This window comes from Eleutherodactylus coqui, chromosome 3 (genome assembly GCF_035609145.1).
Source record: "Eleutherodactylus coqui strain aEleCoq1 chromosome 3, aEleCoq1.hap1, whole genome shotgun sequence".
Lineage (NCBI taxonomy): Eukaryota > Metazoa > Chordata > Amphibia > Anura > Eleutherodactylidae > Eleutherodactylus > Eleutherodactylus coqui.
This window is the reverse complement of record NC_089839.1, coordinates 201,844,954-201,871,614: the sequence shown is the minus strand read 5'-3', so window position 1 is coordinate 201,871,614 and position 26,661 is coordinate 201,844,954. Positions and strand designations below refer to the sequence as shown.

General features: G+C 45.7%; 1 protein-coding gene across 2 annotated transcripts in view; it reads right to left on the bottom strand.

Annotated features, from left to right (window-relative positions):
• Positions 1-26,661, bottom strand: part of IMPDH2 (inosine monophosphate dehydrogenase 2) — a 27,989-nt gene extending 1,328 nt beyond the window's left edge. The window contains exons 1-14 of one of the 2 annotated variants that reach the window (XM_066596792.1): positions 26,503-26,661; positions 20,823-20,871; positions 18,741-18,842; positions 18,533-18,607; positions 18,245-18,451; positions 18,043-18,130; positions 17,764-17,963; positions 15,781-15,871; positions 15,075-15,170; positions 12,845-12,916; positions 8,253-8,396; positions 2,859-3,003; positions 2,640-2,783; positions 2,415-2,498 (exon numbers count right to left, since the gene is read on the bottom strand). In XM_066596792.1, coding sequence (XP_066452889.1) covers positions 2,415-2,498; positions 2,640-2,783; positions 2,859-3,003; positions 8,253-8,396; positions 12,845-12,916; positions 15,075-15,170; positions 15,781-15,871; positions 17,764-17,963; positions 18,043-18,130; positions 18,245-18,451; positions 18,533-18,607; positions 18,741-18,842; positions 20,823-20,871; positions 26,503-26,600 — 1,595 coding nt within the window. In that variant the 5' untranslated portion in view covers positions 26,601-26,661. The remainder of the gene's footprint in view (positions 1-2,414; positions 2,499-2,639; positions 2,784-2,858; positions 3,004-8,252; positions 8,397-12,844; positions 12,917-15,074; positions 15,171-15,780; positions 15,872-17,763; positions 17,964-18,042; positions 18,131-18,244; positions 18,452-18,532; positions 18,608-18,740; positions 18,843-20,822; positions 20,872-26,502) is intronic. The other variant, XM_066596793.1, reaches the window with a different exon arrangement.

Below are 26,661 nucleotides of genomic sequence, written 5' to 3'. Positions count from 1 at the left end.
GCAGTCCATGTATTTCACGGTCAGCACACAGAACCATTATGGCCAATTATGCTCTACAAATGGATTTTAATCAGTCCCTGTGGAAAAAAGAAGTCCTACTTTTGTTCATCACGGACGTGTGTCATTCAATACGAGTTGGGCCTGGGAATCCTGGGTGCAACTTGCACATGGCTGTGTGACTCCAGCAGAGTAAATGTGTGGGAAAACGCATGCAGATTTTCATTGTAGAAATCACTCGTTGAAATGAATGAATGACATCTCCATGGTTGTGTTCCTGCGCCGGAGCATGCGGTGGAGTGGAGAAGCCCCAGCTTGTCTATTTTCTGCAGTGACTGAATGCGGTTTGGTAAAACTGTTCAATTACATTGTTGTGAAATGTCAGCTTGCATTCCACAGTGTGTGAACGGACCCCTGCAGTGGCACATGGTGCTCACAAGGCCTTCCGTGTAACAAACCTTCCACCATGGGCCAGGTTTTCTTTACAGTAGCCTTATGCATAGGAAAATGCTGCTGCGCTTTCTTACACAGCTGAAATAAAGGTGTACCAGGACAGAGGAAAATATCAGTGTTAGGGGAGCCGATGGCTGCGTTGGGCATATACAGCCTTCACTACATTCATGTAGGAGTTTCCAGAAGTGCCAATTTGCATTCACTCAGATGCTGCACTTAGCTTTTATGCCACGTTCACCAACCCCTGGCTCTTTAGCTGCCGGCTACAGTATAACGGGCTCTGACCCTGCAATCTGTAAACTATGCAGTAATGGAAGTGTTCCATGCTACTTCACGTCCGGCTTTATACAAGGAGGGAAGCGCTGAGCATTTATATCCAGCGATATTTTTTATGCAGACAATCTCAGCGATAACGAGATCAGAACAGATAATTTTTTTTGTATTCACAAGGGATGATTATCGTTGACGTTCGTCCATTTGAACACATTTTGAGCAATAATCATCCTGTGTAGAAAAACTGTTTGGGACCTTTCACACGGGCCAGAACTGGCCCCAGGAGGCTACATAGATGTGGATTTAGTTGCGTTTAACTGCAGCATGGGTTTTGTTTCTGCAGACTTTAATAATTGCAGAACTGCATTTCCTGTATATTAGAACTCTGCAACAATTCCATAAGACGCCCTTAATGCTGCAGCAGAAAGCTGTTCACTGCGAAGTTTAACCTTGCGTCTCTGAAGTAAAGACGTGTGAATTTTAACAGGTACAGAATTCAAGGCTCATAGGGATAACACTAACACAAGTGTACGTTTTTTAACTGTACGTCTTGGCAGGGAGGTACTTAGCGCAACAGGACATACAGTTACGCCCTGAGGATAGCACAAGATCAGAAGAGATCCCGCGCTATCCGGCAGTGGGAGCCAGCTGTCACCGATAGCCAGGCTCCCCCTGCAACAGTGGAGTGCATGAGGACAGCGACAACTGCTGTTAACACCTTCCCTGCCGCGATCTATGTAGATTGCGGCATGTAAAGGCTTCAAAGAGGGAGCGTGATCTCTCTGTGATGCCATCAGACTCTCGCGGTGCCATGGCAATCCGTCAGGCTCTCTGCGATTACAACAGGATGCCAGCTACAGGCGACCTGCTTTGCCATTGCCTCTGATCGCTGTAACAAGTGATAAGGCATTGCAGGACAGAAGTCCTGCAATGCTTCATCATAGCGATCATAGGTGTTATGGTGCAAGTTCCCCACAGGGAAACAAAAAAAAAAAAAAGCTAAAAATAATGTAAGGAAAAAAAAAAAAAAAAAGTTTTTTTTTTGTACTTTTCCATATTAGCATACTCGTACTGAATGGCTGCTGTTTAAACTGATTGTTCAGTTTAAACACCATCCGTTCAGTACTGAACGGCTGCTGTGTATCTCAATGGAGGGGGGCAGGGGAGCGAGAGGAGAGAAATTTCCTGCCCCCTGCTGGCCACTCCGTGAGCAAGCTAGCAGCAGTAGCTCCCGTGCGACAGCACAGGAGCGCGGACACACAGGGACGAGTGGCAGGCATCGTTTGCCAGACAGTCATCCCGTGTAAATTGACCTTTATACAGCCGTGTCGACGAAAAAATAAAAGTTATGGCTTTTGAAAAATGGAGATGCAAAACCGCCAAAAATCGTTGCATCCTTAAGGGGTTGATTAGATCTTCTTAGTATAGGTCATAAATGGCTGATTAACTGGGATCCGCCGTCTAGGACCTCAGACGACCAGCTATTCCAACAGGCCCCTGCACTAACGCATCGAGCTACTGCGGTGCTGGAAGCACAGAGCTCCGGCTGTTGTGCAGCAGCCCAGGTTGGCGTTGCCTCTGAGGCCCATTGAAGTGAATGGGAGTTAGGTTTCCAGTGGAGAAAACTGGAAAGGGCACAGTACAGAAGCATTCATCCGAACAACAAATGCAATATGTGATACGAAACTTACGAGTGAAGCCCATGGACGCCTCCCTCCACCTGTGCAGACATGGTTCTCTTCTCAAACTTGAGCTCACCAGCATACATCATGGCCCTACAATGAAGCGGATAGTTTATAGGACGCATCGGTGCACCTACCAGCTGTCTCGAATCCACAAGACAATGTTCTCAGATGCTCATTCACTACAGGAGAAGCGGTTGTGTTCTCGGATGTAACAGAGAGCTGATCACTTACCTGACTTGCGTTAAGCTCTTAGCGCCTATATCCTGGCAGGAGTGCTGGATGCCAGCAATCAAATATGGGATAAACTTGTGGATGGATCCTTTGTCCTGTACAGCGCCAGACACGCCCTGCGCCACTTTAATCTTATCTGCCTCACTGAAATAAAAAGCTATTAATGAGGTCCCTGAGGCACCATCGTGCAAAGTGACAGAGTTTGGAACTAGAATTCACCTGAAATATCTCTTCTGGCTGCTCACGTTCTTGTCCATGGCGTCTAGCGAGCCCATACCACGGTACTTCTTCAGCCGTATGCCATCCGAGAAGAAGTATTCACCCGGAGCTTCTGTGGTCGCTGCCAACAATGACCCCATCATCACTGCAAACAAGTAGCTGGTTATAGACCTGGAAATGCACTAACAACCCAATGTTATCAACTCTCATCCTGTCCCAGGATACTCCACATTACATAGAATCTCCATAACGGAGCAGCTTAAAGGGGTTGTCCCACTGCTAGGTGTTTACAGACAACTCTGTACCTTGTGCAGTGGACAGGGTTGGTACTGCACCCTGGGTCCTATTCAATAGGATTCAGCCTGCAGTACCAACCTGGGCCACTGTGCAATGTACAGAGCTGTTTGAAAACAGTAAGAAGTGGAACAGCCCCTTTAATACTTTGCTCATGATCACCCCATGCTGATCTATGGTTTTTGTATGAGCTGCTAAGAACAGTGAAGAAAGGGAAGTGACAATTGCTCTGAGTACAAGTCTGGCGCACAAGTGATTGTTGGGTCACTATTACAAATTACTACTCTGCTCAAATAAATGAAAGGGGCTTTCTGGGACTAAACTATTAGAGGGGTATTCCCATCTGTGCTTTTCACAGGTGGGAAACCACTGCTATAGATACCAGTCACATGGCTGGTAACTACTAAAAGAGCAAAGTGCTTCAGTGCAGCGCTCTTTTCATAGCTCCAACTGAAGTGAAGGGAAACAGCATAGCACGGCATGCTGCACTTTCTCCATAACTCGGTAAGATACAGATACAGAGTAGTGCATTGTGCTAATCTGCTTCCGTAACTTCCATTAAGTTCAATGAGAGCTACACTCAAGTGCTCAACTATTTGACACGTTGTCGGAAACACAGGGTCAAGTTTTCCCATCTCGGCCATGAAAACCTGGGATAAGAACACTCCTTTAATATCTTAAGGATAGGTCATCAATTATAGATCACTGGTGGTCCACCGCTCAGGATCCCAGCTGATTGAGGCGGCCATGGGATTTGGGCGAGTTCTGCAGCCTCTTCTCAGGCCTGTGATGTCACATTCATTGGTCACATGACCCGAGAGCTGCTCAGTCCCATGCAAGTGAATTGGGATTGTGCTGAAATACCAGGGATAGACGCTATACAATGTATAAGGCTGTGCTTCGTATGGACTGAAGTGAAAGCCATGTTCACACAAATGCTGTGGCCACTTTAAATAGCTGATCAACTGTTAGCCTTTCCGATTAAACTATTGAGGACTTATCCTCTGGATTGGTCATCCATAGTTGGGGTCATATGTTTATGCTCAAATGTTCCATTAAAGGGGTTTTCTGAAACTAAGTTACTTACACTTCAGGGAAAGCAAACTGTCTAGTTAGGAGACAGAAGGGATTGGGAATCCATTTCACCTGCTTTGGTGTAAATGAACGTTATATCAGGCGCACTGAAGAGACAACAGCGAAACACCCTCAAAAAGGGACTGGAGACTATTCCTCTCTCCTCCTTCACAGATTATTCTGTAGTTCTGCTGGTGTCACTACTGGTACATGAGGGGGGTACCTGCAGCCTCATCAGGCTGTACAGGTGATCCCGCTCCTCCAGGATAGCACATCCATGGTGGGGGACAAGGAGGTTGGCTGCCTCTCTGAGCACAAGAGCGTGAAGCAGATAGCAGGACACGAGGAGAGCTGGACAGACGGGCATCAACCTAGCATCAGGATAGGAGGAACAAGAGGAGCGCTACAAAACTACCTCCAGTGCCTACTGACCAAACTATCATACACAGACTCCATGAGGGCCCGACGTCCTCTAGTGGGACCTGCATGCTCAGCTTAGTTGGCATTCAGCAGGAGACACTAGAATTGGCAGGTCCACCATGGGTGCTTCCCGTTCTCTTTAGGGAGGACAGCAAATTCACACTGAGTGCATGTAACAGACGTTAAAATGTCTGAAGACGCTATGGTGAATGTTATGTTGCCGGCGACATTAGGGTTTCCTTAATTTTTTTTTCAGCAATGTATACTACTATGTCTAAGAAATTGTCAGATTTCTACAGATAGGAGCAGTTTCCAACAAACATGGCTGATTAACTGTCCCTGAGTTACACCCTGGAGGCTGGGGCACAACTCACATGAACACCTGGCCATGTGCTGTCCTATATACCGTAGGCCCGCACATTCTATGTCCTAATTCTAGTCTAGGATATGGACAAGAATAGGACATGTGATCAGTTTTTTTTAGTCTGCGTGAAAAAAAACAGCAGTCTGTATAGACCTATGGGCTATAATGGGTCCGTGTATTATAACACAAAGCACACAGAACTAAATACACTAGTGTGCCGGGAGGCCTAAGGTTGCTATTACACAAGCGTTTCTCCCCTGCAAAATGCAGGCAGGGCTACACTGATGGCGGCCGGCAAAGGCTTATTAACACAAATAACAAAAACTCACAGGAGTGAATCTATTCTTTTGAATGGATTTATTCATATGAACAATTTGTTCTACTTTTGGGTGTTCCCGGATGAGGGACTGCCCGTTTCCTATGGTAACTTGGAAAAGAAAAATCATTCGGCACTCGCATGCCATGCGATGTGCATGCAAGTGTGATGTGATTTTTTTCCCATTAAAGTCAATGGGATATACTTGTGATCCTTTCATGCGAATGAAGATCGCAATTTCACAAATGCGATGCAATTTTATCAAAAACGTATCACCGTAAAAAGTCGCACATTGGCCCGATATCTCGCTTACCCATGAGAATGTAGCTTAACAAGCGCGGCGGAATAAGTTATTACAAGTAAAGGTTCTGGCTGCATTTTGCAGGGCAGAAACACTTCTGTGCGGTGGTGGTCCAAGGCCTCCCTCACAGGGACGTTCGTTTACAGCGTTTAGCGCTGCCTTTTTAGCAAAGCGCTAAACACTGTACAAAGCCCCTATTCATTTCAATGAGACTGTTCACACAAGCATCAACACTTGACAGCGATGCAGGTCCTATCTTTGCCTGCCTTCAGCTCTGCTTCGCCTACTGAAATGAAGGGGCAGCGTTAGCAGCGCTGCTGACAATGCGACACAACTTGGTGGCACGTTTTGGGCAGCGCTAAACGCAGCGCTAGCTGCACTACAAAAAAAAAAGCTATACTCGCCTAGCTGCCGCCATCGGGTCCCTGCAGCTGCTTTCCGGGGCTCCGGGCACTTGTCAAAGGATCTTTTGCTAGTGATGGAGTTTGAAGACCCTGCCTCCAGCAAGAGATTGCTCAGATTGGCTAATCCTGCGCCAATTACAGCCAGTGCTGGCTGCATCAATCACAGCCATTCAATGAATTGCTCACGGCTCAGCCAATCTGGGCAATCTCTTGCTGGAGGCGTGGTCTTGAAACCCTATTACCAGCAAGAGATGCTCTGCAGGCAGAGACAAGTGCCTGGAAGCCTGCACGGACGGCGTTTATTAGGCGAGTATTTTTTTCAGCTTCCTTGGCTACGTTATCCGCTGTGCTGAAAACACAGCCGAAACGCTGGCATAACGCACGCCACGCTGCTGAAATCGCAGTAAACTCAGCGTTGAAAAGCGCTGTGTTTACTGCAAACGCCAGTGTGAGGGGGGTCTAACGCTGCTATTAACCCCTTAATAACACGGCCTATTTTGGCGTTGAGGACCAAGCGATTTTTTGGTATTTTTCCATCTCCATTTTTCAAAAGCCATAACTTTTTTATTTTTCCGTCGATGCGGCCGTATAAGGGCTTGTTTTTTGCGTGGCGAGCTGTAGTTTTTAATCGGTGCCACTTTTGGGTACATAGACAATCTCGTAAAATTTTTTAATTTTTTTTTTAATGATAACAGGGAGAGAAAACGCATCAATTCTGCCATAGATTTCTTTTTCTTTTTTTTTACAGCGTTAATCATCCAGCGTAAATGACATACTAAATTTTTTCTGCGGGTCGGTACGGTAACAACGATACCAAAATTGTTATATTTTTTTTTAGGTTTTTACACTTTTTTTTGGAAATCTTTTTTTTCCTCTATAGCTGCATTCAAAGTCCTGTAACTTTTTTATTTTTCTATGTACGGAGCTCTATGAGGGCTTATGTACGGCTTTTTTGATCCCTTTTATTTCATTTTTTGGGAGGCAAAATGCTAAAAATTAGCATTTTGCCAATTAGCATTTTGCCTCTGCTTTTTAGCGTTGTTTTTTACGCTTTTTATCGTACAAAATAAAAAGGGTGTTCAACTTTTTGTACACTTCATTACGGACGCGTCAATACCAAATATGTGGGGTTTTAATTTTTTCCCCCTTTTTTATGCTAATATTAGAAAAAGCATAAAAAAGGGGGTTTTTTTACATTTTTTTTTAACATTTTTCTTTTTTTTACACTTTTCTTTTTTTTATACTATTTGAGTCCCTCTGAGGGACTTACAACACTGTGCCTATGATCGCTGGTATAAGGCATGGCAGAGCTACTGCTCTGCCATGCCTTATCGCTTATACAGCGATTATAGGCACAGGCAATACAGGACGCCAGTGTCTGGCGTCCTGTTACCATGGCGACAGGCCGGGCTCTCGCGATGACATCGCGAGTTCCGGCCGGAGACACAGAAGGAGCGCGATCCTTCTGTGAACTCTTTCCCTGCCGCGATCTACTTAGATCGCGGCAGGGAAGGGGTTAACAGCGGGCGGCGCATCTCCGATGCCCCCCCGCTGCGGGATAGCGCTGGATCTTATGTGATCCCGCGCTATCTCCAGGACGTACCGGTACGCCCTGTTGCGGGAAGTACCAGGCTGCCAGGACGTACCGGTACACCCTGGAGCGGGAAGGGGTTAATGCTTGTATAATAATGCTAATTGCCATGTCACTCCCCGGCCGCCGGCTCCGCTCTGCACATGCACCAGCTGCTGGTACATCAAAGAGCCGAAGCCGCGGGAGAGGTGAGTGCCGCGCTGGTCCTTGCAGGGGCTCAGAATCCGACCCGGCTGTCTGCAGGCGGCCTAAGGGTCATTTTACACTAATCAATTTTACTCAGACAGGCACTGATCAAGACGATCAATCCTGGTTTGTCCAACCTTCACACATGCTAATCAGACTTTATTACAGGAAGAACAATCATGGACAACGACAATATTTTTGTGCCGCATAAAAGATGCAATTATCAAATAAACAAGCTTTTGCTCTGAGTGGATGACTGGCGGCACATTCATTCAGCCCAAGAATTCGGCAAAGAACATTCCTAGGAACGTTCTTGCCCGATCACCGGGCCATTTAAAAGGCTGCACAGAAATAAAGTGTCAATAACAGAGCGCTGTGAACTTGTTAAGTTTTCACCCCTTTTTGTGTACACAAAACATATCACCCAGATAAAGGTCTATTTACCTGTGGAAGCGCCGAGGGCCAGAGCTTTTGCAATGTGTCCGACCGTCTGAATTCCACCATCGGCGATGACCGGCACCCCAAACCTTCTTGCATATTCAGAAACTTTGTAGACGGCAGTGGCCTGAGGCCTCCCGCATGCCAGCACTGCAGTAAGAACACATGTATGTATCAGATACTAGAGGTCCATTATACAAACGGCTTCCTAATATTGGCTACGGGGGCATATACGTCATACATGATCAACCAAGATGCAGTGAGATGATTATATTGGCTGTAACTATGATATAATGGTACCAGAAGGCATAACAAGGAGATTAAAGTAATTATCCCACCTAAATACTTTATCATCTACACTAATTGCTGGACCTCCAGGGGACACAGGAACAGCGCACCTCCAGTGTGGTGTCCATGCGTGATCACTGCTCCAATAATGGTGTATGGAGACAGCCAAATGCACCGCGTGTTCTACAGAAGTGAATAGAGCGGTGGTCATGCATGTGCACTATCCCCTCTATTCACCTGGTGACTTTCGGTATGAGGTTTTTGTTTCCAGTCAGGTGCAGATGCCCGACAGGTTGTCCCAGCAATAATCGTTCCAGTGCTTTCGCACTGGAGTAAGAATTGCTCAGTGAATGGAGGTGGAGCAGCCGGGGATTGTTCAGGCCCACCTGCTTCCATTCACTGTAAACAGGTTGTCATTCATAAACTGCCTGTTTACACGGAACAATATGTTCCTCCATGCATAAATTGAAGAACGAATGAGAAGCTCATGAATTCCCATTTGGCGTTTAGTAAGGGAATGCGTTCACACTGAACGATAATGGCTAAGATTCTGGCTGGATGCGAGAATCAGAACGATTTATCAGCCCCGTGTAAAAAGGCTCTAAGTGAATTTTGGTGGAACAACCCCTTTAATTCAATGTAGGGACGGATGCTTTACAGTTACAGAAGTGAAGCCGGAGCTTGATCTGATGGTTAAAGGTGTTGAGAATTGTGTTTGACTAAGGCTGTAGTTACACGGGCGAGTGGGATATTGCACTCGTGAAACCTACGATTTTACCAGTGGTTGCGATGTGCTTTGCAAGAAAAATGCATCACATCAGTGTACATGCGATATCCACAGGTGTGAAAATAGCATGCTGTTCCAAAAGTAAAAATAAAAGGCATCACACTAACATGGTAAGAAGAAAAAAAAAAAAGATAGCCTTAACATGCGAAATAATGCATGATTCTTGAACAGAATTGCCCAAATATAGGACATGCTGCAATTTTCCACAACTGCATTTTCGTTGTGAGCCTCATGTAAGTTAACCCATAGAAAAGAATGGGTTCTATTCACATGTGCGTTACATGTGTTTTGCAACACACAGAACTCGAATGTAAAAAAAAAAAAGCCCTGTGTAAATACTTTCCAAGGGCTTATTCCAACGTACGTATATCGGCGCGGTTTTCCCTCCGGCCGATATACGCTGTCTCTCTGCAGGGTGCTGAGGTGAGCCGGGAGCAGTGCACTGAGCTCCAGCCCCCTCTCCGCCCTTCGCCGCTATTTGCAATGAGGGGGAAGGGGCGCAGAACCTTGCTCCGCCCCTGACCCGCTCCTCCCATTGCAAATAGTGGCGAAGGGCGGAAGTTCAGTGCACTGCTCTTGGCCCGCCTGCTCCCCCTGCAGAGAGGAACAGCATATAGCGGCCGCGCGTGACAACCTGGCCGATATATGCACGTCGGAATAAGCCCTAAGGCTACACGCACACAGACGTGTATTCTGTCCAACTTTTGGACTAAAATCCAGAAAAGTTATTGGACTGCTGTGAGGAAAGCGAGATACGTGACTCTTTTCCTTGAAAGCGGTGGGAATCTCAGCAGAGACCCTCATGATCAGTCTTATTACCTAACCTATGGATAGGTAATAAAAATCCATTGGTATTATTCCTGTAATAGACATTCTTCTTTCTTCCCCTACTTGAATAGGTATGGGGGTCTATGGTGAACCACTGCACCTAAACCACAGACTTCCCACCATTTGCTGTAATATAATCATATATTGGGGGAGGGCTGGATGAGAACGATCCTTTTTACACACAACATTTTTTGGGGTAATGATTCAGGGAACAATATGGCGGCCTCCAGTGTATTAAAGTGACAGGTCCACTGTGGTGACATGAACACATGCAAGATTAGTAATCCAGGTGCAGAGACCCCAACCAATGACAAAATACAGAATGGATGACACTTTTTGGGATTTTCGTGCTCCTGTAAAGGCAAATCGGCATAACACAAGGCAGCGGTCTATTTCCCAGAGTTCGAACGTCAGTAACAGGCAGGCGGATTAGAGTTCTTATCTGGTACTAAGCATCATGAAGCCTGACTGTCACTGACAGCACACGGCACCTGCAAGATCATCAGAGAGAATGTCCCCCCTATTAAAAACCAGCCTAACACGTCACGCTGACAACAGCTGGTGTGGGGAGATTAAGTGTCACAGCTAAGAAGTCCCAAGTCCTTGTGCCAGAGAGTTAGGAGGGTGCAAACACTTTCCCAAAAAGCAGGGTTCAGAGGTGAGCTAAACAGAATGGATTCCTCTTTATTTGGGGGTTTCAGCATCTCCTTCCCAATTTTATCAATGAAGAGGGGAAGTGAACTCTGCAGAAAAGGCTACAAAGGCTTTCTACAATGGCGGGGTAATGTGAAAGATGAACAAAGGCAATTAAAAATGTAATGACTGCCTTTGTACACAATTTTACATATAAAGTGGAGTCACTGTGTCCAAACATCACATATCCTGTACTGCTCCCGAGTTACATCCTCCACTATACTCCAGAGCTGCACTCACTATTCTGCTGGTGGAGTCACTGTGTACATACATTACTTATCCTGTACTGCTCCTGAGTTACATCCTGTATTATACTCCAGAGCTGCACTCACTATTCTGCTGGTGGAGTCACTATGTACATACATTACTTATCCTGTACTGATCCCGAGTTACATCCTCCACTATACTCCAGAGCTGCACCCACTATTCTGCTGGTGGAGTCACTATGTACATACATTACTTATCCTGTTCTGATCCTGAGTTACATCCTCCACTATACTCCAGAGCTGCACTCACTATTCTGCTGGTGGAGTCACTGTGTACATACATTACATTACCTAACCTGAGTTAAAAGACTTTATACTCCTTACAATTCTGCAAGGTTAAAATTCCACAGCATTCTCTGCAAGTTCGGTGTCTGCACATATTGTATTCTAAATAGTGCTGGCTTTACATCAGGCACTGTATAGTAATCTGCATTATAGGAGATCGGCTTCGCTTTTTGCTTAACGTATCTTATTTAAAGTTGGTTGTCCAATTACACATAAACATCAGCAGTTACTCACCTGTCAACATTCTACCATTCGCCGTGGTCTACCTGTGACGTCAGTTTGCATACTAAGCCTGTCTACAAGCAAGCGTTCAGCGATTATGGCTGAGGGCTGTCTCTGGCAGCTACAGCAGGTTTACCGGATGCCACAGCTGCCTGTAAGCAGACAGCGGAGACCGGAGCCAGCAATGGGGAATAAACGGGAGAGCAAGGAGAGGCGAGAAAGATCACGGTGACAGGGGTTTCCCTTATCTCGGACAACTCCTTTAAGTCCAAATGAGTTAAAACAGTACAACAAAGGGTACTTATTCATCCTCGTCGCCCACGATCCAGCACTGCAGTCCTGCGATTCCCCTGGTCTCTTAACAGCAGAGGTCAGATGACTGCTGCCTGCCAATCAGAGGCCACAGAATCACTGCCCATTCTCCTGGCATCAACACTCACATCCTGGGCACCATGATACTAGGAGTTTGGAACAGTGATGCTGCGGCCACTCATTAGCAGGAACGGGCAACTGACTTTTGCTATCAACAGAGACTGAGGGAGTCGTGGGACTGCAATGCTGGATTGTGGGTGCGGAGGATGTTTTACAGTTTTAACTCATTTTGACTTAATTTTAAGACTTATATATGTACACGGAAAACCCCCGTTAAAGCTTGATAATTGTTTTTGATAACTGATTGCAGAATTGTGAGTGCAGCTGTGGAGTATAATAATGTAATGTAATAAGTCCAAAATGATGTTCAAGGTGGACATAGGCTTTTCACTGAAGACTTGAGTAATGTGGGACATATTGATTGTTAAGGACAGGCTTCCTGATACCCTCATGTAAAGACTGTAGGCAAGAAGTGTATACGAGCAGCCTAGTTGTCTTAAACAACCAAGTAACGCAACTTAAATCCAACACGGCACAGTGCTGACAGAAGAGAGGGAGGGCTCAGAAGATGGAGAGATGGAGTTGTAGTCTTCCAAGTGTGAGAAGGAGGGCAGCTGTCAGTATAAGATATGCTTGGAGGAATTGAAGAGGGGGGTTACGTTTTCATTAGAAGAGCTGAATCCCAAGTACTGAGGAGTATTATGTAGGAACCCTGCTTTCTCAAACGCTCCCTCCCCAACCCTCAAAACATTCAACCAGTCCCCCAAAGCCGCAAAACCCCAAAGTGCATCTACAACTACCAATCAGTCAAGCAGGGCGCTGCCTCGGGGCTCAGGCCAGACAAGCCTGTGACTTACTATAGGAGCCTGTCACAGTAGAGGGGCATTTGGGGCTGTGAGACTTTAGGTCTGGAGGGATCGTTGGAGCAGCTAAATAGAGAAGATAAATACAGTGAAATCATTCAGCAGCAGAGACCCTGCGGTGGTGGCAGCTGGCACAGCAACAGACAAGAGGATTTTGTCTAGCGCAGCAGGCATCACTTTCAAGCAGCATCAGTTGCAACCCCAGAACAGTCATGCATGAAGTCTATAAGTGTTTGAGATGTGACTTTCATGAAATTTAAAAAGGGACACCATCAGCAAAATAATTACAATAGGGCACAGATCAACTGATGTTTTATCTTGATTTAGTCTGTATTATTCCATCTACTTCTTAGTCGACCCCCCTCATTGTAGGAGATGGATTCTTTATAGTCAATGAAGTCTGAAAGTTAAGAAGGGTAGTGATATCACATTAGCCCTTCCCTTATAGCCCCACCTCCTCACTATGACATCAGCAGCCCTCCTAAGATAATGCCGTCACTGTGACATGACTAGCCCTCCCAAAATAATCCCTTCCCCTCACTGTGACATCACTAGCCCTCTCAAGATAATCCCTTCCCTGTCACTGTGACATCACTAGCCCTCCCAAAATAATCCCTTCTCCTCACTGTGTTATTCCCATAACACTAGCCCTCCCAAGATAATCCCTTCTCCTCACTGTGACTTTACTAGCCCTCGCAAAATAATCCCTTACCCTCACTGTGACATCACTAACCCTCCCAAGATAATCCCCTCTCTTCACTGTGACATCACTAACCCTCCCAAGATAATCCCCTCTCTTCATTGTGACATCACTAGCCCTCCCAAGATAATCCCATTAGCCCTCCCAAGATAATCCCATTCCTCACTAGGTCATTACTAGCCCTCCTAAAATAATCTCTTTCCCTCACTGTGAAATCACTAGCTCTCTCAAGATTCTTCACTGTGACATCAGCCCCCCTAAAGAATCCCCCTTACTGTGACATCACTAGTCCTCCATAAAATATTGCTCCCTCTCACAGTGACATCACTAGCCCTCCAAAAATAATCCCTTTCCTCACTGTAACCTCCCTGGTCTTCTCAGGTCTTCTTATTGTGACATCACTAGCCTTCCCCAAAATAATCCCTTTCCTCACTGTGACCTCCCTAGCCTTCTCAGGTCTTCCTATTGTGACATCACTAGCCTTCCCCAAAATAATCCCTTTCCGCACTGTGACATCACTAGCTCTCCAAAAATAATCCCTCTCCTCACTGACTTTACTACTGTAGTCTTCTCACTATGACATCACTAGCTCTCCAAAAACAATCCCTCCCCCTCAAGGTCTTATCAATAGCTCTTCTAAAATAAACCTTCCCCCTCACTATGAGATCACTGGTCTTGCCAAGATAATCCCATCCTGCAATATGTTTATTCCCTACACTCTTATCTGAGGCAGTACGATGGCCCTTGCCATACATTTTCTGCCAGCTAGTGAGAATGAGTTGATCTCATTTAGTTTGTGAAAAAAAAGTGTTGTGCCATGTGATGCCACCTGAAGATTTAGGGATCATTAGAAAGGCCACAGCAACTTTTACATTCCATCAAATGTCATTTTATAGGATGCAAAATCCCTCCAAACACCTCGGGGCCCATTCACACGGGGGTATTTCCTATCCATGTGTTGTCTGTACATTTCACAGACGGCACATGGATCCCTTATATCCAAGCAGGCATTTTGTGAAAAATGAAACACCGCATAATCTATTCTGGTCTAAAATGTGATTGTTCTCAGCAAGAGAAACCAGGTAATCTTGTAGATATGATACCTTTCAATGGCTAACAAAAATACATGATGTCATAGCGAGCTTTCGAACCTACTTGGGGTTTTGCCTCAGGCTTTTGGAGTAGATCTGAAGAAAGATGTATTTATCTATTCTGGTCTGTATCACGAACCAGAATCGGGCATGCAATGTCCACTGCTGTGCGTATCGGACATCACACAGATGGGGTATTTGTGTTCTGTCTGATGCGAGTTGTGCCTGAGAGTCCTGGGCGTGAGTCACATACGCTCGGGTGAAAAGGCCCTAAGAGGTAAAACTGCTCTGCAATCATATTGACATCTAAAGTACCCTTTTCAGTGCAAATTTAATCCCTCAGGAAACAGAACATGCAATAAAGCAAAAAAATAAATAAATAAATACGATAGAGATGGGATGCAAATATTTCAGGGATTGGCTGTTCTTTTACCTTCTTGAGTTATGCAAATTGATCCACTTCCCATTCCCACCCTCAATGCATCAGCTCCGGCGTCAATCAAGTTCTTGGCTTGGGCGGCAGTGACCACTGGAAATAGAAAAAGGCGTTATAATTGTAACCATTTCATTACACCAAAACCACCCATATGGTAATAAACGGTTATTCCAGATCCTGCCACAAGGTGGCAGTAATGAGTTCTTGGGCACAATAGTGTTTGGCGTTATTTACTGCAGTGATAGCTTTGTTTGCATGTGACTTAAAAGGAAAGTATTAAAGATAGTAAATTATAAAGATAGCTCTGAGCCACCGCCACGCGGGCACACACTTGTCACTGACTGTCAAGCTATTTGGGCATCGCATTCCACTTGTCCTGTTACTGATGTGTCAGTGGCCATTTATAGAAGATCTAGACACTTGCCAAAGGCTGAGGAAAGTCCAGCGTTCACACCTTGTGTGCTATGTCTGGCTTCAATGAGTTTGACTTGGAAAGGGGAAAAAAAAGAGTGAAGTTCTTAGCCGGCAAGAACCAGGAAAGTCGTGCAGACGCTCACTGATACCTGCGCAGCATTGACTCTGCTGAATAGAGGAACTGCACCCATTTATTACCTTTCCTAGAGTATCTTAGATTACATTTAAAGGGACAGGCATACTGTGAAATCACATTCCAGATATTTGTACAAATACATTAAAAATTTACCATTTCCAGCGATCACCTGGAGGTCTGAATACTTCTCTTTTATGAACTTGATCATATTTATCTGATATATGGAGTTTCCCTGAGAGGAATCCTAAAATTCAGGAAAAAAAAGCTTGTCAATTGAAAATCTTTACAGGCAAGGTGTGTTACTACTTGTGAACTGTCAACAAGCAGGCTGGCTTCTGCTGACAGATAACCAGGGTATTCACACAAACTGTACTAACATATGGTCTCGTCAATTGTCCAATTACCATAGATATCCAATACCTGCCCTTCGTGCTGACTGTCTGATAAAGACCCGAGCACAGGGTCGATACGTGGCTGCTTGCTTCCTCATGGCTATTTAATAAAGAAGACTTCAATGAATGCTGCCTAGTTCCTCCTCTCTACATGACTGTCTGTTAGATGGCACCCTATGTGGAATGCTTTTTGGTTACCCCAGTCATAAGAAAAAAAAAAAAAAGGATATATACTGCACATTGCAAGCAGTCTGCCTGTATGCTGCTTGTTCAGAAAGCTGCAAGATAGCAACATACTCACACCAGAACAGCTTAATGAATAAATAAAGCAACATAACCAATTCAGTACATACATACGGCACCAGACCCAAACTCACAGCATAAATACAGCACCAGAACCAAGCTCATAGCATAGATACTATACCAGAACCAAGTTCATAACATACATTACCAACACACCTCAGTACATAGATATAAAACCAGAATCAAGCTCAACCATATGATGCGAGGGCAGAGATGAGTGAAGACAGGAGAACTATAACTCATGTAGCACTATATGACGCTGCCGCACAGTGGGAAAACTATCATCTGACCTTAAAGGGGTTGTCCCGAGGCAGCAAGTGGGTCTATACACTTCTGTATGGCCATATTAATGCACTTTGTAATGTACATTGTGCATTAATTATGAGCCATACAGAAGTTATAAAAAGTTTTATACTTACCTGCTCCGTTGCTGGCGTCTTCGTCTCCATGGTGCCGACTAATTTTCGCCCTCCGATGGCCAAATTAGCCGCGCTTGCGCAGTCCGGGTCTTCTTCTTTTCTGAATGGGGCTCCGTGTAGCTCCGCCCCGTCACGTGCCGATTCCAGCCAATCAGGAGGCTGGAATCGGCAATGGACCGCACAGAAGCCCTGCGGTCCATGAAGACAGAGGATCCCGGCGGCCATCTTCAGCAGGTGAGTATGAAGACGCCGGACCGCCGGGATTCAGGTAAGCGCTGTGCGGGTGGTTTTTTAAACCCCTGCATCGGGGTTGTCTCGTGCCGAACGGGGGGGAGGGTTTAAAAAAAAAAAAACCCGTTTCGGCGCGGGACATCTCCTTTAAGGGAAGGAAGGGGGGTTGGGCAAGTGGGCGATCACCCCCAACGTGCATCTGCCTGGTGCCTCTTTACAAGCTGGTGGCAAGTGTCACACATAGCCAAGCCAAGACACTCCTGCTCTGGGATATCATGTATTAAGATGGTATTTACATGGCTGAGAAAATTGCACAAATTCACATGATTTATTAGCCCATTGTTTCCAATGGGTTAATTTCCATGGGCGTTTTTTCCATTCTCAGCGATGCTGCAAGATTGAAAAACTACAGCACGTTCTATTTTTCTGGGATATTGCAGAAAACTCACCCATTATTTGCTATGGGTGAATTAAAAAAAAACAAAAAACACACCTGTAGAAACTGAAAGAAGTTTCTCAGACCGATTTGCATTAGGACAACACTATCCTCTACGAAATAGAGACACGTAAGTAACAGATCTGTCTGTGGCAGCAACTTGTTGGCAGTATCAAGGTATCAACAGGTGTAAAAACGAAACTTTAACTATGCTGGCAGCTCTGCTTGTTTCCAATTGTTCTCCAATTTGCCACATGGTCAGTCATTGACTGTAAAAAGCCATGTCCTCCAAAGAAAGGCAAGTCGGAGAACAAATGGAGCGAAGTACAAAAAAACCTAAAGCCTCAAGACGCACCAAGACCACAGCGTCCACTCCGGCCTGCGCTAGGAGATCCAGCCGATATTTATCATCCTCGTGGGTCCCTATAGCAGCGCCGCACAGCAGCTGTTTCTTAGCATCCTTTGAAGCCAGTGGGTAATCCCGGTTCTTTTTCAAGTCTGTTCGTGCGATTATGGCCACAAGCTCATCGTTCGGATTAACAATAGGTAATTTGCCTAAAATGAAGCATAAATCACAAATCAGGAAAACCAGCAGCAGCTGAGACGTCATGATGGATACAAAGACTCTTAATACCTTTTTTACTTCTCTGAAGAATTTCGTTTGCTTCTTTCAGTGTAACGCCGGCCGGAGCAACCACAAGATCTTCTCGTTTGGTCATGATCTAAATAGAAGACCAAATATACAATATAAAAAAGGGAGGGGGGGGGGGGGGGAAGCTGTCATTATGGAGTTTAGCCCCACCCACTTTATGTAAATATCAGTACCCAGCACTCACCTCACTCAGGGGTACATTGTTCTCCTCAGATTTAAGGAAGTCGATATCCCTGGATGATATAATTCCCACCAGTTTACTCCCCATCTTTCCATTGTCTGTGATAGGAATCCCACAGAAGCCGTGACGAGCCTTCGCCTCAAAGACATCTCGTACCCGATGCGCAGGGCTCAGCACAACCGGGTCTGTGATGAATCCTTGCTCGTATTTCTGAGGAGAAGGAATCAAGATACCATCTACCTGACTTATTACTTATCCCTCAGGAGAGTACATAAAAACGGAGCAACTCACTTTTACTTTGCGAACTTCATTAGCTTGGAACTCAGGTGTGCAGTTGTGATGTATGACGCCGATGCCACCAGTCAGCTAGAAAACAGGCGAAAAATGATAATAAAATGCAAAGTGTGAGGAAAAAAAAAATTATATATATATATATATATATATATATATATATATAAATAAATAAATAAATCACAAAACAAGAAAAATTAGAACTTACCGCCATAGCGATCGCCATGTTTGCTTCTGTTACGGTATCCATTGGGGATGAAACTAGTGGGGTTTTTAGCGTTATTTTCTTAGTAAGGGCAGAGGTCAGGTCCTAAAAGAGAAAAACTAATTCACTACAGCACAGCATAAAAGTATCCTGCTGAGCCCACAGTCACACTCAGGGACCTTTCACACGGGACAGAATTAGTCCACACGGACATTTCTGCGTCACAATGTTATCCCCATGGGGCTTGAATTCCACATCTGCTAATATCCGAACGTCTTTACGTCAGAACCACAAGATTAAATTCCGCAACGGAAAAGCTTTCTGAGGAATTGTTGCTGCGAATTTCTGACATACAAATAAAGTCTGCCGAAAAAAAATACAAAAAATTCCTCAAGATGTTCCAGAGCAATATCAGCAGTATGGATGGGATTTCATGCAGGCTTATCCACAAACTGCAGAAAAAATCCACAGCAGAAACTGACTTGTGGAGCAGGCTTTATATCCACCGTATAGCAATTTATGCTGTGGATTTTCAGAACAGATTTCATCTCTTCAACCGAGGGGTTAAAATCTGCGTCAAAAAAAGTGTGATCAGAAACCACTACATGCAATGCAGCCCAGGGACCTGTTCACACAGCAGATTTTTGATGTAAGATTTGATGTTGTATTCCCACCGATTTTGCAGCAAATTTGTACCTTGTTACTTTCTATAAAAATCCACACTGTAGTCTATTCAGTGCGGGTTTGAAATGATCATGGGGAAAAAAAACAGAAGTGAAATGTCACTTCTTAACCTGGATTTCGGGTCGGAATTCTGCATGCAGAGTTGCCCAATGAAAATGGCTACATCCGCGTACGTCTTCACAGCCCGACATTGTGGCAGAAATCCACAGCTGCAGATTTCTGCTGTGGTTTTTATAGGCGGCATGGGTGCTCACAAATCCACATTGGATTCTGCCATCTGAACATGTGAAGGGGTTGGCATGCATGGCATAAATGCTGTGGAATTTCTGCATGGAAAATCCACTGCATTTACAGTATAAGTCGTGCGGATGAGATTTTAACACATTGTGCAGAAAAACAATCAGTGCGGAATCTACAGAGGAGCGGATATGCAGATTTCAACTTGCGCTACGCACTTTTAGCACGGATTTCACCTTTTCAAAATGAAATCAGTGTCAAAATCCACAACAAAATCTGTGTATTACATGCAATTCTGAGGTGGATTTTAATGCAGATCTGTGAAAAATCTGCGGCGTGTGGATGTAGCCATGAATGTTTATTCTTAAAACTTTTTTTTTTATTAAGTGCAGATTAATTTTATAATATAGCTTCATAGGGTCAGAAATCCACTATTCTGATACATAGCTCCAACCCTCCTGCTGTAGTCAGCCAGAATGTCATCATTTAAAGGGGTTTCCAAGACTTTGCTATTGATGACCCATCTTCAGGATAGGCAATCAATAGTTTATGGATTGAGGTTCATGGCCAGGGATCCCGACAATCAGTAAGCAGTCAGATCTGTCTGTAGGCATTTGCGTCAATGGGAGCAGCAGCTGCAATGCCAACCTGCAAAATGGGCACAGCTGTTTCCTTCAAGCTCTGTCACCATTGACAGTGGATTGGGCAAACAGCTGATTGGTGGGAATCCTGAGCAGTGGGCTCCTGCTGATCAACTACTGATGGTCTATCCTGAGGATCCGGCATCAATAGTAAAGTCCCAGGAAACCCCTTTTAAGTAAAAACAAATCTCATCCATCAGGAAGTTGAAGCACTACAAACGCTAGTAACAATATAGTTTTCATGTCTATAGTGTTACCAGAAACCTAAGGGACCGTTCACACGGGACGGAATAGGCCGCACCGCAAGCCGTGGTAAAGGCCGCACCATTATGATGCGCAATTGAAAAGGTCTTAAAACCTGCCTGCAATTTCGTATCAATTGCCACAGTTAGACCTGCGGATCTTGGTGTGGAATTCCGTAGCTCCGGATTTGGCTGCGTCCCGTCGTGTAATTCCATCCCGTGTGAAAGGTCCCCAAGTATCCCCATACTGTATGAATCAAAGACTTAAGACCATTGCTCACCACTTGATCTGCTGTGAAGTCTATGTACCCGGGAAGAATAAGAAAGTCACTGTAAAGAAAGAAGAAATAAAGCAATCAACCATTAATCAGCAACTAAATACCAGGACCTCGGTTTTATCCTCAAGTGAAATCGTGAATGGGCTGTCCAGGATAAGAAAAACATGGCTGCTTTCTTCCAAAAACAGTGCCACACCTGGGCACAGGTCACATATGGTATTGCAACTTAGTCCCATTCACTTCAATGGAGCTGAGCTGCAATACCAGAGACAACCTCAGGACCACTGTAGCGCCATTTTAAGAAGAAAGCAACGATTTTTTAAAATCCTGGATGATTCCTTTAAAAGGGCCTTTGTCATCACCTTTCAGCTCTAAAAGTATGCTATGGGGCTCAGAAGATGATGGGACAGGGGTGCCGGGAGCTGCTTTTTATACTCGCTGGTTCTCAGTCTCCAGCGCTGTGCCCAAAGAAAGCTTTATGAGAAATAGCAACCAATCACAGCAAAGCTTACATTTCTTGTACTGCTGAGATAAAGTGAAAGCTGCGCTGTGATTAGTTGCTATAGGCAACAAGGGCAGATTTTCTTTTAGTGGCGCTGGGCACATTTTCCGTGGCCCATCCTAGGCTTTGGAGCCCATAGCAACCAATCAAAGCTCAGTTTATATTTTTCCACAGGAGACTGAACAGGCAATAGTTGCTATGGGCAGTTACACAGATTTTATAAACCTTCCCTCATATCTTTTGCTATATGACACAGCAGCCATTGTAAATGAGGATCGAATATAATAAATGGCATACAGAAACCATGGTCTTAACCAGGCAATGATGCCCCTCATAAGAAAGCACAATGGCCGCCCCCCTGGACCGTATATATAGAACTAGTGACAGGACAGCTGCACGGTAACATGAACCGTATCAGCCTCACATCACATAGATAACACAGGGCAGCCGACACGTGATAAGAGGGACCGGGCACAGGAAGACCCCATGGAAAGAAACAAGACCCCAACCCAAACACGGGACGTCATGGTGTGTGTTTACATCCTGTGAGGCGAAAATACACAACCTGACAGAAGAAAATGTCTTCTCTTCACCATCGCTGCCACTCCTGAATACTCCCAGCGTCCTCACAACCAGCCCTCACTAATAGAGACCGGTCACCGGCTCTTATTACATCCGTAACTTCATTACCTGAAATACTCTGTGCTGCTGGGGACTTCTGTTCCTTCAACTTGTCCAAAGTCTCTTCCTAAGGCCAGCGCCACACGGGCGTACGTGGACACGCAATACGCAGAGAATAGAACCCATTGATTTCAATGGATTCCTACACATGCGCGTATTTCCTGCGTATTTTCGTAGCGCAGATAACCCTGCAGCATGCTCTAATTTCCTGCGTAACAAAGATCCCCATGTAAGTCCATGGGGGATGCGTCAATACGCTAAATATGGGATATGCTGCGTAATTGCGTGGGGAAAAACATCTAGAAGTCATTAGACGAATTAGACATTTAAATCAGTGTGTTTTGGTTTGCCGCTCGCAAATGAACATGCCTTGCGGGTGCAAAAAGTACAGTTAAATACGCCAATGCATGCGCAAAAAAGCATTGTTTATTCCGTAAAAATTCTACGCTTAGGCACACGCAAAAACACATAAGCTCATTTAAAAGGAATTCTCAAGGTCCTGTTAGAAAAGATGAATTTTCGGCCCAATATACCGAGTGTCGCAATAGTTTCATTTTCCTTTAAATGGTCCAAGAATCAACTTACGGGGACGAACGAACGTTGATGCCCAGAGGCCAGCTGTCCATCTCGGTCTTCAGACAGGCCAATCGGCGAGCATTTTTATCCTTCCTGAAACTGAACGCTCAACCCATGACCGGGCGTTTACTCCGCCGTCCGCTAAGCGTTGTCCTTTCGCACGGCCCGATTGTCAGGTGAACGCGCCCTCCAAGGACTATTCGGGCCCGATAGCTGGCCTGTGTAAAAGGACCGTTCTATCATGACATTACTCCTGGCACGAGCACCCCTGATGTGACCAATGTAGCCACGTGTGTATGGGCCATGGCCCCCTTAATGGCACACACTGCTCTCCTGAAATACTCTGTGCTGCCAACATGGCTCACCAAGGTGTTCTCTATAGGAGGGCGATGCATTTTGCAAGAAAGACGCAGTGCAATATGTGATTTTCACATGAACGAAAAACAAATATTTTAACAGGAAATTTAAAAAACAACAAAACAAAAAAAAACCAAAAACACATCACACTTGTATGAAAATCGCATCTGCAATCGATCAAAACGCAATTTTTTTGTGGTCCAATAGTAAATAATGGGCGAGATCGCCCAAAAAAATAGCACATACTTTGAGAGCAAAGTCGCCCATATAAATAAAATCCATTATTTACAATGGGCATATATCCAAGCAAATCATCCATGTTAATACAGCCTAAATTAGTGCATAGAAAGCTGGGAGACCATTAATATGGCGCCATTAAGGTACGCCCGCATAGGATGTATTTTCTGCAGTGGATAATTCGCAGATGGACTTTCAGAATTATTGGTTTTCCTGGTCGTCTATGGTCAGTAGGAGGCCTGATCCGCCATTTACCTGAATACACAGCACCCCAAACACAAATACAGAGGGGAAAGAGGAAGAAAGACTGAAGAACAAAAGTGGACATGAGCCCGGGTTAGGGGGCTCCTAAAATAGACCTCCATAGAAGCAGCGTACAACACCCGGGGGTCTCTACCTACCTATAAGGCGGGTATAAATTGCATGCTATTTCAGGTGGTGGTAAAACAATTGTAGAACTACAAGTGTCAGACCGGTCAGCGCATTGTGGATATTGTAGTGGAGCCACAGTGCAGCATGCCGAGTCATCTGGCAACATTTACTGTGTTTTCTAATACTTGACGTGTCGGGTCTTATAGTGCCATCTATGCTGGCACGGCAAATGGGCATTCTGGCGCAGTTTTCAAAAATCATAGTACATACAAAAAAAAAAATTGACAAACTTTTCTATTGGCTTAGAATGAAGCATACTGGGTCTTGTAGTACCACAACATCTACTACCAGAAGATCACATACTGATGGACACCCTACACGGTACCTGACAGGGCATGCTGTACCTTATATTGCTGCCTCAAACTGACAAGGACTGCAGTCTTCCAGAACATTCCAGCACTTTGAAGGAACCCGATAGGTCATGCTAGGTGTTCCCATAACAGAACCTAGTAGAGGATGCTGAATCTTGTAGTACCACCACAAGAAACAACATAGCTGGATATTCTGGTACTACCAGGAAGGCTGTGAGAGTATTTTGGGCACTACAGTATGACCAGGGAGGCTGGCAAGGTATGACAAGTCTTCTAATACCGTAGTAGCAGAAAGGCTGTGAGGGCACCCTGGGCACTATAGTAGCAGCATGGAGGCTGGCAGAACATAGCAGAGGATGTTACATCTTGTAGTACCACCACAAAGAATGGTATATTGGGTTTTATAGTACTAGCAGGAAGGCTGTGAGGGTACTATGGGCAATATAGTATACCATGGAGGTTGGAGGGGCATGCTGGGTCTCGCAGTACTAGCAGGAAGGCTGTGGGGGTATCATGGGCACTATAATACACCATGGAGGCTGGCAGGGCATGCTGACTCTTCTAGTAATGGAGCTCGGCAGAAGAGGTTATGTCTTGTAGTACCACCACAGAGAGTTGTACTAAGGCTGTGGTGGCACTCTAAGCACTATAGTATTATTAGGGAGGCTGGCAGGGCATGCTGGCTCTTCCAGTACTAGCAGGGAAGCTTTTCTGGGCATAATAGCCTTTCAGTGAGGCTGGCATGGGCATGCCGGGTCTTACAGTACTAGCAGGAAGGATACTGTAGGAACTATACTCTGACCAGGGCAGGGTTTACAGTCTTTTCTTACTAGCAGGAAGGCTATGAGGGTGCTCTAGGCATTATAGCAATACCAGAGTGGCCTGGGAGGGCATGCTGGGTCTTAACAGTACTAGCAGGGAGGCTGCGAGGGCACCATAGTATTACCAAAGAGGCTCATAGGGCATGCTGGCTCTTATAGTACTAGCAGGAAGGTATAAGGGTACTCTGGGCACTACGCCACTAAAGGGTGAGGCTGGCAGGGCATGCAGAGTCTTACAGTACTATCAAGAGGCTGCGAAGGTACCGTGTGCTTATACAGTAGTAGTGCCATTGAGGCTGGCAAGGCATGCTGGATCTTTTAGTACCAGCAGGAAGGCTGTGAGGGTACCTTTGGGCACTACAGTAGTACCATGGAAGCTTTGTGGAGCTTGCTGGGTCTTGTATTACTACCAAGGAGCCTGGCATGCTAGGTCTTGCAATACTACCGGGAGGCTGTGAGGGCACCTTGGGCACTATAGTAGTAGCTTTGAGGCTGGCATGGCATACTGGGTCTTACAGTACTACCTGGAGGCTGTGGGGGCACTATAGTACCATGGAGGCTAGCAGAGCATGCTGGGACTTACAGTACTCCCGGAAGGCTATGAGGGCACTATAGTAGTACCATGGAGGTTGGCAGGGCATGCTGAGTCTTACAGTACTACCAGGAAGCTGTGAGGGTACCTTGAACCCTATAGTAATATCATTGAGGCTGGCATGGCAGGTCTTACAGTACTACCTGGAGGCTGTGAGGGCACTATAGTAGTACCATGGAGGCTAGCAGAGCATGCTGGGTCTTACAGTACTCCCGGAAGGCTATGAGGGCACTATAGTAGTACCATGGAGGCTAGCAGAGCATGCTGGGTCTTACAGTACTCCCGGAAGGCTATGAGGGCACTATAGTAGTACCATGGAGGTTGGCAGGGCATCCTGAGTCTTACAGTACTACCGGGAGGCTGTGAGGGTGCTCTAGTAGTACCATGGAGGTTGACAGGGCATGCTGGGTCTTACAGTACTACCGAGAGCCTCTACAAGCACTATAGTAGTACTATGGAGGTTGGCAGGGCATGCTGGGGCTTACAGTACTACCGGGAGGCTGTGAGGGCACTATAGTAATACCATGGAGATTGGCAGAGCATGCTGGGTCTTACAGTACTACCGAGAGCCTGTACGAGCACTATAGTAGTACCATGGAGGTTGGCAGGGCATGCTGGGGCTTACAGTACTACCGGGAGGCTGTGAGGGCACTATAGTAATACCATGGAGATTGGCAGAGCATGCTGGGTCTTGCAGTACTACCGGGGGCCTGTACGAGCACTGTAGTAGTAGTACCATGGAGGTTGGCAGGGGATGCTGGGTCTTACAGTACTACCAGGAAGCTGTGAGGGCACTATAGTAGTACCATGGAGCACTGTAGTAGTAGTACCATGGAGGTTGGCAGGGGATGCTGAGTCTTACAGTACTACCAGGAGGCTGTGAGGGCACTCTAGTAGTACCATGGAGGTTGGCAGGGGATGCTGAGTCTTACAGTACTACCAGGAGGCTGTGAGGGCACTATAGTAGTACCATGGAGGTTGGCAGGGCATGCTGGGTCTTACAGTACTACCGGGAGGCTGTGAGGGCGCTCTAGTAATACCATGGAGGTTGGCAGGGCATGCTGGTAAAGTCTGATCCTACCCCCCACACACAACATAAAGGTCACACAATGGCTTCAGCCAGTGACATTGAGGAGCGAGTACAGGGGTCACCGGCTCACTGCCCCATACTCACTTATACGTGAGTCCATCCCCAGCCCCAAAGAGCTGCTGGGCACTGAGGCCATCGTCCGGCACATAGGAGGTGCCCCCGCTGATCAGGTAGTCCGCCATCCTACCCGCCTCTGCCCAGCCTGCGCCTTCTTACAAGAGGCCAAGCAGCCCGGCGCTGCCC